General features: G+C 43.2%; 2 protein-coding genes across 10 annotated transcripts in view; both read left to right on the top strand.

Moving 5' to 3' along the window:
• Nucleotides 1-5: 5 nt before the first annotated feature.
• Nucleotides 6-12,252, top strand: LOC136844774 (uncharacterized). Its single transcript, XM_067114011.1, has 5 exons — nt 6-74; nt 1,733-2,626; nt 2,791-2,949; nt 3,768-4,654; nt 11,973-12,252. The coding sequence occupies exons 1-5, from the start codon at nt 6-8 to the stop codon at nt 12,250-12,252; spliced, it is 2,289 nt and encodes a 762-aa protein (XP_066970112.1).
• Nucleotides 7,875-19,347, top strand: part of LOC136845250 (serine/arginine repetitive matrix protein 1-like) — a 61,877-nt gene continuing 50,404 nt past the window's right edge. For 2 of the 9 annotated variants that reach the window (XM_067115359.1, XM_067115357.1), the window contains exons 1-3: nt 7,904-8,240; nt 15,827-16,001; nt 17,539-18,162. Coding sequence is in view for 4 of the 9 variants with exons in the window: in XM_067115356.1 (XP_066971457.1) it covers nt 15,858-16,001 (144 nt within the window). In the remaining 5 variants the exon portion in view is untranslated. Of the gene's footprint in view, nt 8,241-15,826; nt 16,002-17,538; nt 18,163-19,347 lie in introns of all 9 variants that reach the window. The other 7 variants (XM_067115356.1, XM_067115353.1, XM_067115360.1 and 4 more) reach the window with 6 other exon arrangements.

Genomic DNA, 19,347 nt, shown 5'->3' with positions numbered 1-19,347 from the left:
ATAAGATGGCATTAATGAGGATGAGGATTCAGTGGTTAAAGAATGAAAAGACCCAAGTGCTGATGAGATTACAGGTGAGATACTATATTACAGTGGTGATAGTGTGACTGATTGGCTGACCATGGTTTGTAGAGTACAGTCAGATGAATTTAAGGTTCCAAAAGAAAGCATCAGGATATAATTGTCCTCCTGTATACACCTCAAGGCGATAGAGGTGACTGTATGAATTATAAAGGAATAATATTATTTTGTTTCCCAGAGGAAGTTCGTGGTAGAATTTTAAATGTGAAAGTAAGACAGATTACAAAAGGTTAATATGGGAAGAAACAACAATGTAAGTTAGACAAGGAAGGAGGTGTCGTCATGAAGCAGTTGTTTGCGAAGTTCGAAAGTTAAAGGAAAAGGTTGTATGTTTGTAAAGTCCCCGCTCAACGAGTTCTCTGTAGAGAACATCCTGTTTTCTGCGGTGTCTTCACATCGACCTAAGGTCGATCAGAATATATATTTATCACCATAATTGTAATTTGTATATATGTTGTCTTTCTAAAAAATCATGCTTTATGTACAAGTAACGAGTTATTTATGTTATGTGTCAGACATTATTGATCACTATATGTTTTCTGTATGAACCTGTCCTGTTTTTGTAAGAAATTAGTTTGACCTCAGGTCACCTGTAAATCTTTGTACCAGCGGTCTCTGCAAACTATGCAGACGTCCGCATCCCACTTTATAAGCAGCTCGCCTCATCAATAAACCATTACGGGCTGCTCTAGAAGCAAGAGCCCGTGCTGGCACAAGGCCAGCTAAATCTAAAACAACATCAATAAACCAGTAGTGCTTGCCTTCCTGCCCATTATTTCGCACCTCTCTCACAGTGGTGCCCCCCGGAGTGGTTCCCGGAAGCCATTAACGGACCCAAACGGCCATTAAGTCTTGGACCAATGAACCTAATCCACACCCCCAACGGACTAACTATGGCACTCTAACAAAGCGTTCGGGCGTTAACCGACCCTCATCGGCAGGTCGCCAGCGTCATTAGCAGACCCACACGGCACACTCCCCCAGCGTGTATTGGCGTGAGTATTCCCTCACACTCCAAGTGAGAGCGCAAAATGAGCATGGACGCAGGCATTCCCAACCACATACAAATTACAAACCTCTCGGAGGCAGACACGTCCCTCTCGCAACCCCCTCCCGCGTGCACCTCCACAACGGTAAGGCCACCCCACACGATGACCCCCCTGACAGACCAATCAAAGACGATCCTTAACATAAGGCTGCCGCCATTCACCAGGGAGAGCGCAGCGTCTTGGTTCTACAGGGTCGAGGGGCAATTCATAATAGCAGGCCTAACGGATGAGGTGTTGAAGGCAGACATCGCCATTAACATCCTCCAGGAGGAGATATATAAGAAGATCGCACCTTGGTTGGTGACGACGTCGGGCCCCACCACCTTCCAAGAACTGAAATCCACTCTCGTTGAGACCTGCTTCCTGCCGGTCTCCGAGAGAGCTGCCCATGCCCTCGACTTCTCCCTCAACCCCTGGCAGGAGGGAAACCTCTTGGAAGTGTGGCATGCCCTCCAGGACCTCCTCCTCCTCCCCGAGACTGACAGCAGTGGCAGGCGCAAAGAAATCAGTCTGTCGAGGGAGATCTTCCTACAGCAGCTACTGCTGGAGGTCCATGGGCAGATCACGGACGTGTACACCCTGCTGGTTGAGGACCTAATCAGGTTGGCGCAGCAGCTGATGGAGTCCACGAAGGCAGGCAAGCGGGCGACCACGCCCGCACACTCTGCCAACTGCCTCCTGCCAGAGGACCCCACCACAGAGCCCGTCAATCCATTGAGAAGAAAAGGCCGTCCCACCAGCAGAAGAGGGAGGGGCCTGGGCTTTGCTACTTCCACCAGAGGTTCAGGATAGCTGCCCAGAGGTGCGAAGCCCCCTTCCCTTTCTTCCCTTCAAAAAAATGGAGGAGGCAGCAGCCAACCCCACAGGCCACCGTGGCAGCAGTGGCAAAAACACCCAGGGGCCCCCTACCATTAGGGTTCCACGTCCGCGACGCGATCTCCGGCAGGATGATGTTGGTCGACACTGGAGCCATGCGTTCGGTGTTTCCGCCTTCAGGAGAGGACCGCAGACACCTGCCGGACCCAACTGCCTGCCTGACGGCCGCAAACGGGTCCCCCATCCTCTCCTACGGCACCAAGCTCCTGGGAGTTCATCATCGCGGACGTCAGGACTCCACTCCTGGGGGCAGACTTCCTCGCCCACTTCAGTCTAGTAGTCGATGTCGGCTGCAAACGCCTGCTGGACACCCAGTCCTGCCAGTCCCTGCCCTTGTCACCAGGTGTCACGGAGCCCGCCATCTGTTCCATCGCTCCCACCAGTACGGTTCCCTCCTGAAGGAGATCCCGGGGTCTTCAAACCCGAGCTCCGCCAGATGCCCGGGACTCCTGCCAAACACAGGATATACTGCTACATCAAGACAAGGGCCCCTGATGCACGCGAAGTTCCGATGGCTTCCCCTGCAGCGCCTTCAGGAGGCCAAAAAGGCCTTTGCTGAGATGGAAAGGATGGGCATGTGCAAAAAGGCTCCCAGCCCATGGGCCTCCCCTCTTCACATGGTGCAGAAAGCAGACAGCACCTGGGGCCCTGCAGCAAATACAGGTGGCTGAACCTGGCAACAGAGCCCGACCACTACCACCTGCCGAACATACAGGACCTGACGGCCTCTTTCCACGGGGCCAGAAGATTCTCCAAAATGGACCTATTAAAGTCTTATTTTCAGGTACCAGTAGCGCCAGAGGACATCCCCAAAACCGCCATCGTCACGCCCTTCGGGTCCTACGTCTTCATCTTCTCCACTTTCGGCCTGGGGAACACCGGCACGACCTTCCAGAGACTGATGGACAGCATCCTTGGGGACCTGGACTTCTGCGTCTGCTATGTCAATGATATCCTAATCTTTTCCAGATCCCGGGAAGAACACCTGCGACACGTCCGGAAGGTCCTGCAGCACCTGCAGGAAAGTGGCCTTGTCGTCAGGTTTGACAAATGCACCTTCGGCATTGAGAAGGTGGAGTTCCTGGGCGACAAGATATCCCCTGATGGCGTCCGCCCAATGTCGTCGAAGGTCGAAGTTGTCGAGAAGTTCCCCACCCCTACCTCCATCAGGGCCGTGCAAGAATTCCTAGTTCTTCGTTGGAGGGGTGGATAGAGCTGTCGTCTGGCACGCTGTTGGCCCAGCGTTCAACTCTCCTACCCGGCTAATGAAGAATTAGAGGAATTTATTTCTGGTGATAGAAATTCATTTCTCGGTATAATGTGGTTCGGATCCCACAATAGGTCCCGTTGCTAGGTACTCAGTTGGTTCTTAGCCACGTAAAATAAATCTAATCCTTCGGGCCAGCCCTAGGAGAGCTGTTAATCAGCTCAGTGGTCTGGTTCAACTAAGATATACTTAACTTTTTTACAAGGATTCCTCGGGATGGTCATCTACTACAGAAGATTCATCCCGGAGATTGCTCACACCATGGCGCCCCTGATGGAGGTCCTCAAGGGACGTCCAAAGACCTTAGTGTGGGGCCCCGACCAGCAGAAGGCTTTCCTCCTGATGAAGGCCACCCTCGCCAAAGCAACATCTTTGGTCCACCAGGACCCAAGCACTCCCCTCCAGCTGACAACGGACGCCAGCAACGTCGCCTGAGGAGCAGTCCTGGAGCAGGTCATCAGAGGGACCCCTCAGCCCATCGCCTTCTTCAGTAGGAGGCTAAACCCCGCCGAGTCCCACTACAGCACCTTCGACTGGGAACTCTTCTCAGCATACCAGGTGGTACGGCACTTCAAGTTCCTCCTGGAGGGGACGCCCTTCACAATTTGGACCAGCTGCTGTTTCACACCTTCACGAAGCTGGGGGACGCATGGTCCTTTAGGCAGCAGCGACACCTCGCAGCCATTGCAGAGTTCACCTGCACCATCAAATACCTTCCCGGCAGGAAGAACCTGGCAGCTGACGCCCTCTCGAGGATCGAGATCGATTCAGTACAGCCCGGGATCGACTACGAGGACCTCGCCCGTGAACAAGCTGCTGACCCTGAGACCCCAGCCTACCGTACAGCCATCACGTCGCAGAAGTGGAAGGACGTACCCTTCAGCTCAGGAGGATCAACATTACTGAGCGATGTCAGTACCAGATGTCCCCACCCCCTGATACCCGCCTCCAGACGTCGGCTGGTCTTCGACATCATCCACAGCCTATCCCACCCCTCCAGAAGGACAAAAGCCAGGCTGCTGATGGAGAAGTTCGTCTGGCATGGAATACGGAAAGACGCGACAGCCTGGGCAAGACAGTGTATGCAGTGTCAGGCAAGCAAAGTGGTACTGCACACCGAATCGGGAGTGGGCGAATTCCCCCAGCCAAAGAGACGCTTTGGGCACATCCACGTCGACGTAGTGGGTCCTCTTCCCCCATCAGGAGGAGCCAGATACCTTCTGACGGTTGTCGACCACTCCACCAGGTGGCCCAAAGCTACGCCCATGGATGAAGCCACCTCCATTGCACGTGTGGAAGCCCTCCTCTCCAGCTGGATCAGCCAGTTCGGTGTCCCAGACAAAATAACAATAGACAGGGGACCCTCTTTCCTGTCCGAGCTGTGGACTGCCCTGGCATGCCTAATGGGGACCACTCACCACAGCACCACCACCTACAACCCTGCAGTCAACGGAATGGTGGAAAGGTTCCACAGGTCTCTGAAGGCGTCCCTCATGGCTCGTTGCTCCTCCAAAAATTGGAAGTACCAGCTGCCCTGGGTCCTCCTTGAGTTGAGGACCACCCCCAGAGCCAACAGCGACCCCTCCTCAGTGGAAAAAGTCTACGGGGAGACTCTGGTAGTCCCAGGGGAACTCGTCGCAGAGGACAGGGACGACATAGGGATGCAGAGGCTCCGTGACAGGGTTGGAGAGTTCGCCCCCTGCCAAAGGACATTCACCGACAGGACATCCCCCTTCATACCCCCCTGGCTGTCCTCCACTAACCATGTCTTCGTCAGGGATGACACCATATGCCCACCCTTGACTAGACCCTACAGAGGACCTTTCCTTGTACTGGAAAGGAACAAGAAGGCATTCCAAATATCTATCTATGGGCGGGAAGACTGGGTATCAATAGATTGTCTCAAACCTGCATTCCTGGAGGAGGGCAACAGAGGCGGACCCCAAGACCTCCTGCAGGATGCGGCAGCCCTCTGGACAACCTGGGCGCAGGAAGGAGGCGTGGGCGTCCCCGGCAAACCCAGAAACCGGACAGAAAGGCACCCCAACAGACTGCTGCAGAGGACACCGGGGAAGGTGACCACCCTCTCCAATTGACATCGAGAAGTCGAGGCCCCCTTCGTCGCCCCCAGCAGATACCTGGTTTAATCAGACGTTGCCTCTGTCTTTGGAGGTGGGGGGGAGTATTGTAAAGTCCTTGCTCAATGCGTTCTCTGTAGAGAACATCCTGTTTTCTGCGGTGCCTTCACATCGACCTAAAGTCGATCAGAATATACCGTACATTTATCACCATAATTGTAAATTGTATATATGTTGTCTTTCTAAACAACCATGCTTTATGTACAAGTAACGAGTTATTTATGTTATGTGTCAGACATTATTGATCACTATGTTTTCTGTATGAACCTGTCCTGTTTTTGTAAGAAATTAGTTTGACTCAGGTCACCTGTAAATCTTTGTACCAGTGGTCTCTGCGAACTACGCAGACGTCCGCATCCCGCTTTATAAGCAGCTCGCTTCACCAATAAACCAATAAACCATTACGGGCTGCTCTAGGAGCAAGAGCCCGTGCTGGCAAAAGGCCAGCTAAATCTAAAACAACAACAACCAATAAACCAGCAGTGCTTGTCTTCCTGCCCATTATTTCGCACCTCTCTCACAGTGGTGAGCCCCGGAGTGGTTCCCGGAAGCCATTAACGGACCCAAACGGCGACTAAGTCTTGGACCAATGAACCTAATCCACACCCCCAACGGACTATCATTCCATCCATCACAATCAACACCCAACAAATACACAAAACACATACAGACACAAGAATTAGGACCGGACAAGGAATATGGCTTTAGATCACCACGAACTAGCATACTAGCTACCTGTGCCTACTACTCAATTCTTCTTTTTTCCATTTGTTGGCCTCTCCCACTAGCCAACACTTACTGCTATCGTACTTTTATCCTCATCTGATGGGTACCTTAGGGTTCAAAGAGGTTGCAACCTTGCCTGTTAAATCTTTTCATTTCAAAATTCACCCCCACCAAAATCACTTTCATGTATCATAATAAAGTTTTCATTAACCTACCCATCTCACAGACTCATCATCAACATAGAGTTACGGGCTGCTCTAGGAGCAAGAGCCCGTGCTGGCACAAGGCCAGCTAAATCTAAAACAACAAACAACAACAACCAATAAACCAGCAGTACTTGTCTTCCTGCTCATTATTTCGTACCTCTCTCACATGTTGTATCCATACAAAAACATTCACTTTAGAATCGATAGAGAGGCAGTGCGGAAGGTGTTGAGGATGTATGATATAGAAGAGAATGATTAAAAGTTTTGTGATGGATGAAAGCTTCTGGTAGAAATTGAAGGTGGGAGAGTGACTGGTGTGGTGTAAAAGTCTGAGGAAGTTGTAGGATAAGAAGGTCGATCGTGCATGAAGTATATTTGCAGAGGATGATGTATTGACTGGGGATGATACTTCAGAAATTAATGATGGAGGAGAAAAAGGTAAGTAAATATGGGAAAGTGTGAGGTTATGATGGTAGATGGAAACCAGGAAACCAGGTCAGTGAATATTCATATAGTTGATTAAAGAAAATGGGAGAAGAAGTAAGGTAGCGTCGATTTTCCAAAAAGTTAGGAAGGCATTTGAAACATCTGCAGAAACCAAGGTGGGGGATGTCTGAAAGAATTGTTGAGCCAATTTTTCTTCATGGAGTGATCGTAGTCACTGAATGCAAATAAAAGAAAAAAACATTGTAGTTGTTTAGATGAAATATTCACATGGGATATGTTGTGTAACAGGAACTGAAGGATCGAGAATATGAAGACACGCCAAGGTGGAAAAAATGATAGCGTAGGTAAAATGATGAACTGAAGTGTTCTGACATAGTTTGATCACAGAACGAATGGAGGATTATAGGCGAGGGAACAAAGATACATATCTGAAGTGCTAAGGTGATAGATGAGCGAGAGAAACAAGAAAATGCGAGACAGCTGGTATGAAAGAGGTATCGGAATGAACGGGCCTGAATATAAAAGAAGCATGAAAGAGCTTGTGAAATAGGAGTCTGAATGAGAGAGTGAGAGAGAGAAAGAGAAACAGAAGGAGGCTCTCTCTCTCTCTCTCTCTCTCTCTCTCTCTCTCTCTCTCTCTCTCTCTCTCTCTCTCTCTCTCACACAAACACACACACACACATACACATACATACACACACATATATATATATATATGTATGTATTTATATATACACACACATATATATATATATATATATATATATATATATATATATATATATATATGTGTGTGTGTGTGTGTGTGTGTGTGTTTGTATGTACGTATGTGTATATATATTACTGCACAGTGCATATCATATTATTCCCGTTTAGCTAAATTCTGCTGAATGCCTGTAGCATTTTGAACTCTTCACTACGTACTTCCCTTTAAATTTATGCATTTACTTGCTACATATGTATAAAAAGAATAAATAATAGTAATGAAATTTATAATGAACAACAAAGTGGTAAAATAAGAGCAGTTTTCATTGAAATATACGATATATTATAAAAAAAATCTAAAGAACGCAGCTGTGACATCTCTAACTCAATATCGCTCGTGAACTCACCGAGTCCGGCCGATGTAACGGAACAATAGGCGACCGTCCGTCATTAACATTTTCGTAAAAGCCGTTCGGCGTTGTTGTTTTAAGGTATTTCGTATGTATGTGACGTCACTGTTGTATAGTATGTGCTTTGGATAGGAGGATTTGCTATCAGAGAACGAGTCTGTGTGATTCATGTGAGGAGGAGCCCCCCATTTCCGAAGTCGGTATCCGACGACGCCCTTTTCGATCGATCTGTGTTCGCGATGATGGCGATCATCCCCCAGCCCCAGGGAGCCTATTTTTAAGACGTAGGCTCGCCGGGTGTTTGTATTTGCGGGAATTAAAAGAGGTGATTTCAGGTATGTGGTGTGATTTGATTCTTCTTTTTATTTTAAATGTTTGGTCAGCCCGCTGGCGGCTGGTTAAGTCGGGGAATTTGACCTCATTGAGGCTAGACACCAGCCCCCTGTACAGCAGGCTTAGGCGACCCTCCTGGTTGCCCTAGGATAGTAGGCTAGGCTGTACGGCAGAGGTAGGCGTAGACGAGTCAAGAGTTGCTAGATAGGAGGGGCTAGATAGTGGCAGGCTCTAACCCTGTCCAGGAACGGTAATAATTGTGGGACATGGCAAGGGGGTACCGAAAGTAGGCTCCTAGCTAAGGCTAGCCTAGCAGTCGGTATTATTTTACTTATGGACATTAATTGCTTTCAACATAAAATATAGGTTTTTCTGTTGTATTATGATGTGATTTGAATGATTTTGAGGTTTATTTCCATCGCAAATGAATACTTATCCTTCCCCGGCAAATGAGATACTCTATACAAAATTAATAAAATTACGACTTGTCAGAATACTGCACCCTGCCTCTCCATAGCTAATACGTCAAAACTGTGTTTACTGATTACAGTTTTGCCGTATTAGCTATGGAGAGGGGGGTGCAGTATTCTGACAAGTCGTAATTTTATTAATTTTGTATACAGTATATCATTTGTCGGGGAAGGATAAGTATTCATTTGCGATGGAAATAAACCTCTAAATCATTCAAATCACATCATAATACAACAGAAAAACCTATATTTTATGTTGAAAGCAATTAATGTCCATAAGTGAAATAATACCTAGCAGTCTGCTAAGACACCCCATAGTTTGAATAACAGGCTTATACAGTAAATGTAAAGGAGAGGGCCACATGAAGATATTTATTAATGTAATTTTGTAACTAAACAATATAGAAAAGGGCATAAATAGCTTAATACAGTAAGCTTACAAGTTAGATAATTTGAGAAATTTAGTCTTTCTTTTTACCATCTTTCATGTTTTCATGTTAATCTCCAAGGCTGGTACTAAACATGGCAGGAGCTCAGCTTTGCACCGTGTTTATTACAAGCCCCTCAGGGACGAAAGCAAAAATATAAACAAAAGGCTAGACGGTATATTTCCCATTAGTTTGGTAAATTTCTCGAATTATCTCACCTGAGCTGCCATTTGTACATCATTTTCTCTATTCTCCAGTCAAGAAATTATATTAACCCTTAAGGGACAGGCTAATTATATAGCATGCAACCCCCAGACTGGGACAAACTTTAAGGTTGGCCAATTTAAGAAAAAAAACACATCAATGGAAAGCAGAAGCTATGCAAATGCACATGGTTTAAGAAAATTTTTTTTTTTTAATTTTCCCTATCTTCCATGGGAAGTTGAAAGTGACTATTTACAACTTTGTGGGGCCTCTTTTACAAAACATTCGTAAATTTTACTAAGTTGTAAATGTTTTTGCTAATAATTTATTTTATTTTGTAGAATTATAATTACAACTTACACAATATCAAAACAGATAAGAACTAAAATCAGAAACAAATTATGAGCATATTTGTTGTAAAATATTTGCTTAAATTTACTGAGATCAAGAGATGCAGTAACTTTTTTGTGAGGTATAGGCCTACACGTTTTTTCTAATGTTTCTTTGCACTTTTCATTGCAAAATTACAATTATAGAAAGAGAAACCCACAAGATTCCTGTGTATAACTTGTTTACTTGTAAATATTTACATATTACTTGAATCTTGAGTACTTTCAGGTCCTAACTGTGACCCTTTTTCAAGAGATGTGATGGTAGTCAGACTGGTTCAAGGCCCAGCAATCTTCTGGAACTAATTCTCCTTGTGCTGTCATTTATATGATGGCTGTCCTGGTTTTCATTCTCTTGAGAGTTGTTAATCTCCTCCTTTCGGTCTGATATCCTGATCTGATGGTCAGTGGGATTAACCCTTGTGGTAAGTGAGTGGTCGCCATTGGTCTGTTGGGCAGGAGACCTAACCTCCAGGTCAGAAGGGTCGATCTTAGCTTCTTTTAATATTAAAGCTCGGCTTATGGGATCTTCTGAGGTAAATCCTTTGTTTCCTTCTATCACTTTAATCTCTGATGAGTGCCCCTTCCACTACCCTCCTATGACTGATGTTACTGCTTTTGTATAAAAGCCTACTGTTTTTCACACAAAACAGTAACATCAGTCATAGGAGGCTAGTGGAAGGGGCACTCATCAGAAAGATTAAAGTGATAGAAGGAAACTAAGGATTTACTCAGAAGATCCCATGTTTTTGCTTTAATATTAAAAGAAGCTAAGATCGAATTCTTCTGACCCGGAGGTTAGGTCTCCCACCCAACAAACCGATGGTGACAACTCACTCACCACAAGGGTTAATCCCACTGGCCATCAGACCGACAGGAGGAGATTAACAACTCTCAAGAAAATGGAAACCAGGACAGCCATCATATAAATGACAGCACAGGGAGAAGTTCCAGAAGATTGCTGGGCCTTGAACCAGCCTGACTACCTTCACATCTCTTGAAAAAGGGTCACATGTAGGACCTGAAAGTACTCAAGATTCAAGTAATATGTAAATATTTACAAGTAAACAAGTTATACACAGGAATCTTGTGGGTTTCTCTCCATCTTCAGAAGAAAACTGAAAGAAGGTTTTGTTTTAGTACAATTATAGGTGACATCACATCATAAAAGATATGAACTAAAACCAACAGCAATCCCCGGCTATGTTTATGGGCAAATAAATAAAATGGCATCATGGGAGAGAGAGGAACATGACATTTCCCCCATCAAATCAAGAACAATACTGAATTCCCAGAGACGCCCACAATTGAGCTGAGCTGAATTCTAAAGTTGCCATGATTCATTTATGGGCCATTGAAGCGATGGAAACTCTTTCCCGCTTGATGCAGCCAAATCGTATGGCACGTAATATTAATACCCCTCAGGGGATCTGTCCACCACCCTAAACCTATTTTAGATCCTCTCTTGAGGGGATCTGTCCATTAAGGGTTAATAGACGATATCTTCGAGTGGCCCTTTCCTTTACATTTACTGGCTAATACTTTATTGTTCTTGTTCCTCCAAGGATACAAACCCTCATCTTTATCTTGATTTTATCTTGATATTCTTCTGGTGCAAGTAGGGGCCAAATGAAGCTTGGAAACAAGATCTTGTACTCCCCTGTTTGGGATGGGGGATTGTGGATAACTAGGCTACCAGTTCACACAGTATTCATAACTTCTAGACAAGAGACTGATGGGCTCATTGTAGTTGTGTGACGCTGTTCGTATGTGTAAGCGGAGGGGGAGGGGGGGCCGCCTTTCTGTCCTTGTTGTTCTCGGGGTGCACTCTTAGCATGAGTCATTGTAACAATGACCAATGCTTGCCAAGGATCTGACAGATTGTGTGGGAGGTTCATGGAGTCACCTGTCATCAACTTTAGCCTTTGTGTTCATCATGCAGAGGCCCAAGAGTATTTGGTGTCTCTTAACGTGTTTGTAATGTACCCTTGATTTTCTTCCCAGTGAGAGAGTTGTGGCTTAAGAATGAAGAAAGCAAAGAGCAAATTGTATGTTTTCTAAGGGTAGTGCACCTCCACTATCTCGTCTTTATGTTCCATTGCTAACTTCTGTCACCATCCATCCACTGGCTTTAATTTTACCCAACCTTCCTTCCCTGCAAGGGTGGGAAGCAGGATTCAAGAAGACCGAGCATAATGTTCTACATAATTTCGCAATATTGGTTCCTGATTTTTCTTCCCCAGTGCCTGCTGCCCTTACATGAACAGCAGGAACATAGGAGTTGATGGTAAACTTTTGGCATGTAAATATTACCTGTTTGTTCTCATTGACCATCTTATGAGAGTGAAAACCTTGAACCCCTGGCATGGTGTTTGCTTCGCCTCGGGAGACAGGAATCGAAGGTACAGGTATGATGCCCTTCACTGCATCCCCATCTGTGCCAGACCTGTTGGAAATGTCTACCTTGTCAGGGAAGAAGTGTTTATCACTCACACAGGCAAAAAAAGCACAAGAGATGTATAAGAGCTTCTTTGTTGACCTCGTCCTCCTTATCAACGTCTTAGTATCCCTTGGCCTCCTCTTCTTCCTTGTCTTGCACTTACCCAGGGTGAAGGAGAAAGAAGACGTGGAAGACCTTCCTCCACAGGAAGGCCAAGAAGTCGGTGTGGTCGCCTGTCCTTCACTAGGAAAGAAGCCAGTGCCAGTAACTAGACAAAGGAGCTTGCATTAATTGGGGGGAAGTGTGATGCGAGGAGAGAGTCACATTGTGACGTATCATCGCCTGTGCCTGAGTCCATGCATGCACCACCTCTGTAGGAATTGGGTTGTACATTGTCACCTGCTCTCTCTGTTCTCAAGACTAGATCTGACCTTCACTCTATCTGTGCTGGCTCCTTGAAGTTGAGGGGGTAGAATCTGCACTGTCGGGTCTGGATCGTGTGGCAACTCTTCTGGGACATTCCAGCAATCAGTCTCATGAAGTTGGTTGTAGTCCCGTGGGTAGCAATTCTCTGTTTTGTTCAGGAGGTGCATAGTGGGTAGAAGAAGGTGCGTACTTTTCCAGGTCACTGCTTAGTGCTTTGCCACCCTGGTTCTACTCACTGCTGCTTAAGACAGCTCACAGCTCTGTGGTATACCAACCTCACCCTATTCATCTTCCTCCTGCAGGAAGATGAGGAGTTCAAAAAGGCTTCTTACCAGAATTCTCTTTGGTCTTCTGGTCTTCTTAGTCTGTGCGAAGCAGCATTGTTTGGCACCAGAGGGTTACTGATCACCTTGGCTGGGTTGGCAGGGGTTTCACTCAACAGTGAAATAAAATGTGACAATTTTTCCATGTGTGACCTACAGAAATTTGACAGGAAATTTGTGCAGTTTTTTGTCTCCATTTTTCTCTACTGTTATGAGATTATTAAATTTTCATCCAAACAGTATGTTTATCATTGTATATTAAATTTTCATCCAAACAGTATGTTTATCACAATGATCTTCCTTCCTTGGTCATAGAGTGCTGAAAATCAAATGTTGAAAAATTGGAAATTTTTTCAATGTGTTGACAGCCAGAAATTTTACTGAAAATTCTTATACAGTACATTATTTTCTCATTACCTGTACTGATATTCTGGAACTAAATCTTTATCCTTACTGTACTATATAAATAAAACTAATATAGTCAAACCCCGAACTTATGCGAGATTAGGTTCCAGAGCCCCTCGCACAAGGCAAATTTTTGTGCAAGTTTGGCATGGTCTTTAAAAATGCTAATAAATGCTTATTTCTAAAGTTTAAACACTAAATATGACCCTAACGATGCTCCTAAATTATTAAGCTAACTTTTAAATGAGATTAAAGTTACTGTAATTTCATTTAAAAGCTAGCTTAATACATTACCCTTAAAAAAAGAAATAAATGGTTGACATATAAATAGAGAATTGGAAGAGAATTTCTGTCTCTCTCCCCTTCCGACCGATCTATTTTTAGAAGCCTTCTCAACCTTTTTGTAATAACTTCTTTATTCTACATCTCTTTCTGTTTGTTCTGAAATGCTTTTTCATGAACAAACAGTGTTATTTATTTGGACTAATACAACTCTTAGTTATTATGTCTCTATTTTTTAGAACATATTTGCCACACTAGCGCATTTACACTTCATAGATGGTACAGGTAAAATTAGATCAATTTAAACTATCTACTGTACAGGTAAAGACACAGAGAAATCATTGTTAAAATGTTTGCGCGCTAACTATGAGAGAGAGAGAGAGAGAGAGAGAGAGAGAGAGAGAGAGAGAGAGAGAGAGAGAGAGAGAGAGGTTGTCCTTACTTAAGAGAGTGAAATTATTTATCAATTATTAGGGAGACAGAGAGAATAATACGAGAGAGAGAGAGAGAGATATTGTCCTTACTTGAAGAAATATCAAGTTAAATTATTTATAAATTATTACGGAGACAGAGAGAATAACATGTGAGAGAGAGAGAAGTTGTTCTTACGTTATATATCAAAAGAAGGAAATTCAGTATTAAACTAACTTTTAAGTGAAGTTAAAGTTACTGTGATTTAATTTAAAAGTTAGCTTAATACATTACCCTTAAAAAAAGAAATAAACGGTTGACGTAAAAATATAGGAGTGCTTGAAGATTAGTGTACTATTTCTCTCTCCCCCCATTCCACTGATCTATTTTTAGAAGAGTCTTCTCAACCTCATTTTTAAAAACTTCTTTATTCTGTCTCTTTCTCTTTGTTCTGAAATGCTCTGTCTCTATGTTTTAAAATGCCGCATTTACAGTTTGTAGACGGTGCAGGTACAGCAGATCAATTTAAAATTATCTACTGTACAGTTAAAGACATACAGAGAAACAGTAACACATAGGTTGCGCTATGAGAGAGAGAGAGAGAGAGAGAGAGGGAGGGAGGGAGAGATAACAGTTGTCCTTACTTAAGAGAGAGAGAGAGAACAGTTGTCCTTACTTAAGAGAGTGAAATTTTTTATGAACTATTAAGGACGGAGAGAGAGAGAGAGAATTGCAAGAAACCTTTGACTCACTAGTCAGCAACACTCTCCCTTCTTATAATGTTAAACCAACATGTCTGACAGCTTTGCCTTCGAGCTTCGTACAAAAGATGAGGGAAAGACATTTGTTAGTTTAAAATATGTATCACATACAGTAAACCTCCCATATTCGCATTCTCAAGATTCCCAGACTCACGTATTCGCGGATTTCTCTGTGGAATGTATCTACCCATTATTCGCGGAAAATCCACCCATTCGCGGTATTTTTCACTGAGAAATATTCACTAATTAATGTTTTTTCTTATCATTTTCATGACTAAATGCACTTTTTGTGATAAAACTATTAAAATACTCGGGTATAAGCATTTTTAGAGGGTTTTTCTTGTGTTTAAACTATCAAAATTGGCAGTTCTAAGTGTTTTTAGAGGAGTTTAAAGTATTCGTGGATTTTAGCTATTCGTGGGGGGGCTGCGGTATGCATCCCCCGTGAATACGGGGGGTTTACTGGAAACACTTTTGCAGGGTTTCTTAGTATTTGCAAATGTTCGCGTGTCTGTGAAAAACTCGTTTATGACAATTAGTTAGGTTCCAATGAAAAGTTCGCCAGTCTGTGAATTCGTGCAACTCAAGTTGCGCAAGCTCGGGGTATTACTGCAATCTTCATCGGTAGTGCCTAAATACTGAAAATTGAGTGTTGAAAAATTTGACATTTTTCTCCTAATGCAGACCCACACAATTTGTCAAAAAATTGTGAAAATTTTAATTTTTATTCAATTTTTTATCCTGTTATTTTATGACCAAGTATTCATCTATACAATACATAAATAAACATCAAGAAATTTTCATTTTCCTCAACTTCTTTTCCCCAACTTTGTATGATCATCTTCTTTTCCATGCTTCTGTGACTAAATATTTCTCCATGCAGTTCTTAACAATAGAACACTAATCTTTTGTAAATTCATAGTATGTCTTCTTTTTGATATTCCATAGTCTTTATAGTACTGTATTAGGCAGCACAGGAATAAATAAAAGTGGAGATCTTGATAGAGAAATGAGAATTACATTATTAAATCTAAGGCCTTTTGTTGCAGGGTATAGGACGGAGGTGAGTGTTGTACGAAGATGGCTCGCTCACCAGCGCGGCGAACACCGAGACCTCGGTCTCCAAGACCAAGATCTCCGCGGCCAAGGTCCCCTAGACCTCGGTCACCACACCCCAAATCTCCGCGCAAACGGTCACCCGTGCGTCGACCAGCATCCCCGAGGGTGAGAATTTAGCGAACAGTGCTGTGTAATTGTTTCGTAGGCTCAAGGTGTTGAATTCATGTTTTACTAAGATTTTGCAGGCCATATTAGGGAACTAATTATTGAGATCAACTTTGTTATTTCCATTCCTGATAGCCTTGATTATTTATTTTTATTTTTGTTTATCTGACCCTTTTGTTTATTAGTAATTCATAGATGGTAAATTCATGTTGGTATAACTATTTTGTAAGAATTAAGATGGATACTGATTTTTTAATGTATAATGTTGAAGTGGGGATAGTAATTTTATTTATTTGTTAGGGAAATTCAGTGGCTTGCAAATCTTAGTTTTTCAGTCTCTTGAGGAAAACGATAATTTCCATACCTACAGCCTCTTGTAGGATTAGGGTTTGAATTTGCCGCATGATGGATGGGTAGACCTCCTTCCATGGAAATTCGTCCTAGCCAATGTCTAATTAGCTGTAATTATTTGCTTGTGTGTGATTTCAAGTTACCGGGTAATGTTTGAATGTCCGCAAATCGTAAGCAGAACTTTTGACAAAGTGTCTGGCAAAGGAACTGTGAAACTGCTGCAGTCGAGAACTAAGCTATACAACTCGGTTATTAACGAAAGGACCAAGTGATTTTTTTTATAGTGAAGTGCATGCAAAGGGACATCCCTGTGCAGGACAGTGGTCCACATTTTAGGCACCAACATAATCCGTGTCGATGGTTATCGTTGCTTGGATTGCTTTCGGAATAGTGAACATTGGGCCGTAACTGATTTAACCTTTTGAACTGAACAAGAAAATACCTGAATGCTTCCTTAAGCGCTTCAAGTTTGTCGCGTGCTCCGTGCCTCTTGGATATTACGTTTGAAAGATGCGCAGTCGTGGATTGGTGGTCATATCGTCAAGGAGTTGCTCTCTAAAGCTTTTATTTTAGAGATACTGTAATGTGAAAAAGTGTAGAAATGTGATGTTTTCATGAAGTTGGTCAGTGGTTTTAGAAACATTGTGTTAAAAGTCCATCAAAGAAATTGTGAGTTCAGTGAATTTTAAGGACGAGTGACTGACGGAAACTAAAGGAATTGCATTTACAACCCAGAAAGTCTCTGAATGGAGTTTGCAGAAATAGCATTACTATTCTATTTTACATATAATGAGAGTATGGTTTATGCAAAGTAAATGTTTAGTAACTGCTCTTGAAAGACCAAATTAATCGTGGAATCCTCAGGTATTTCATCATAATATGTATATGCTTATTCACAGTGCTTATTAAACAGTTAGAAACCTCTCTGAGTTGCAAATAGGAGTAATTGCTACTAAGGGCAAAGTATGATATAGGGGTCTGTTATGATTTCTGCACTGCGTTGTTTACTGGACTTTTTGTTTTATGGTATCTATTAATTACCACCCTGTGGTATTTATGCTTTTTAAAGTTTCCCATACTGTGCAAAGATTTTTGTTCTCTTTAAATTTCAAAAACATTTTTGCAAACTCCATCCTAGAGATCACCGACGTATTCTTTTAAACTCGAGTATCTTGTGATTCCTCAGATAAACAACCAGTGGACAATGGTGTCTTCTGTAATTGATGTATGCGTTTTAAAATTAAGAGAAACTGTTACCATGGCCTCGATTTTTAAACGTATGGGGTCCAGCCCTCAAATGAAATATAAAAAAATGTGTAAGGGGAACTTGGATTTTTGTGTTCGTTTGCTGGTGAAGGAAAGAAATGGAGCTCACAGAACGTATTGCCCTGCAGAAGCCTGCCTTGATGATCAACATAGAATTTGGAGATATCACTATTTTAACACCTTGATTTTCAAGCCTTCTGAGCTGATTGATTGAGCTGTTAAGAAATTCAATAAATCCATCACTTTAGCTTGTTCTTATGCCTGGGCTGCTAACTTGCCCCTGAGATAGGAGGATGTGAGATGTATGAGCCATTATTGCTTGTGCCTGAGACCATAGTTTTATCTATAACTGGCTATGGTTTCACTCCAGAGCCGCATGTGGCTTTTTGTACAAGCTGTGGCTGATGGGGTTGACAAGCCAGCATGTGAGAGCCACATCTTAAATACTCTCTTGCTAGCAGATGACCCTCATCCATGCACAGTTCATGATGAGCACAAGAGCATGGTATAATTTATAGTATGCTCTGTTTTATTCAAGTGGTTGGTGAGTATTTCAGTTAATTATAGGTACAGTATGATTCCTTTTTCTCATGATTATCTTTTTCTATGTCTGGTACTGTAACTGGAAAGATTATTATTAGGACATAAGGGATTGTATGTACAATATATCTTATAAAAAAAATTACCTTTGAAAGATCTAATAGTTTTGCTCTTTAGCCTAGGTTTACTGTAGTTTCAGACAGTTAGTAGTTGACCATCTTGGAGGGGGGTTGATTTATTTTCTAAGATTTGAAGCTCCCTTGCTGTACTTTCATACAGTAACACCCTGATAACACCTGATAAGGTGCAAATTTGGTAATCCACAGTCAAAGTCAAGAAAATTACTCTATTAACATTCATGACATATTATGATTAACATTCATGACATATTATATTATGTTTATTCCTGTGATAATACAAACTTAAGTCTTTTATATGGATTACCTTTGGTATAAACTGGTTTGGTTATCGAAGCTTGGTAACAAATAGATAGATACTATAAGCAGGCAAATGAGGCATGGGGGAACCCTCCCCCCCACTCAGTTGGCTAACTGACACTTTCTTCTGCTGCTTTGATGAACAATTTTCTGGTTGATGACTTTGGCTTGTTTGTTTATGATTTCGATTATGAATGTTGTAAGAATGATGGTGCCTGCTGATTCTCCATGACATAAGAATGGTAAACAGATGCCCAGCATGTGAATCTGTGTATATAAGGTCCATGCCCTCTGTTTCTGTAGACCCTCATTCTGATGATGCATTTTGTGGAGGTAAGAAATGTATGCTGTCTCTGAACTACTACGAGTGTGTATCATGGTCGCCTGCCCAGTAGTTTAGATACAGGTTGGGTGGGGAAGGCATGTTCTTCCTTTGCACAGTCCAAGGATGGTATGCACTGACTGCATAATAATCCACTAGAACTTGTTCCGGCTAGTGCTTTGATTGGCACAATGTTGGTTCTTGTAACCCCACTGTTTTTGCTTCAGTGCTCTTCTCGTGGGTCTTCAGTGACAACTCTGAGGCATCCCTAGGAGATAATGGAGCTGCTGAAGGTGCTGTGGCTTGCCTTGGGTATTTTAGAAGGTCCCTCCCTCCCTGTAAGGTTGGAATAAGTGATGCTGTTAGTTTTGTAAGCAAGGAGTTCAGTCACCTCTTATTCACCTACCAGTAGTTAAACTACCATGTTACC

Source organism: Macrobrachium rosenbergii, chromosome 13, assembly GCF_040412425.1.
Source record: "Macrobrachium rosenbergii isolate ZJJX-2024 chromosome 13, ASM4041242v1, whole genome shotgun sequence".
Taxonomy (NCBI): Eukaryota; Metazoa; Arthropoda; class Malacostraca; order Decapoda; family Palaemonidae; genus Macrobrachium; species Macrobrachium rosenbergii.
Note: the sequence above shows the minus strand (reverse complement) of the source record. Positions and strands in the feature narration are given on the sequence as shown.

Bases quoted from the DNA above. Each gene is read 5' to 3' on its own strand.
- LOC136844774 (XM_067114011.1), top strand. From the start codon at position 6: ATGGCATTAATGAGGATGAGGATTCAGTGGTTAAAGAATGAAAAGACC. The intron at 2,627-2,790 runs GTGCAGAAAGCA...TCTTATTTTCAG, and splicing joins GGGCCTCCCCTCTTCACATG to GTACCAGTAGCGCCAGAGGA. The intron at 2,950-3,767 runs GTCAATGATATC...CTTCTTCAGTAG, and splicing joins TGGACTTCTGCGTCTGCTAT to GAGGCTAAACCCCGCCGAGT.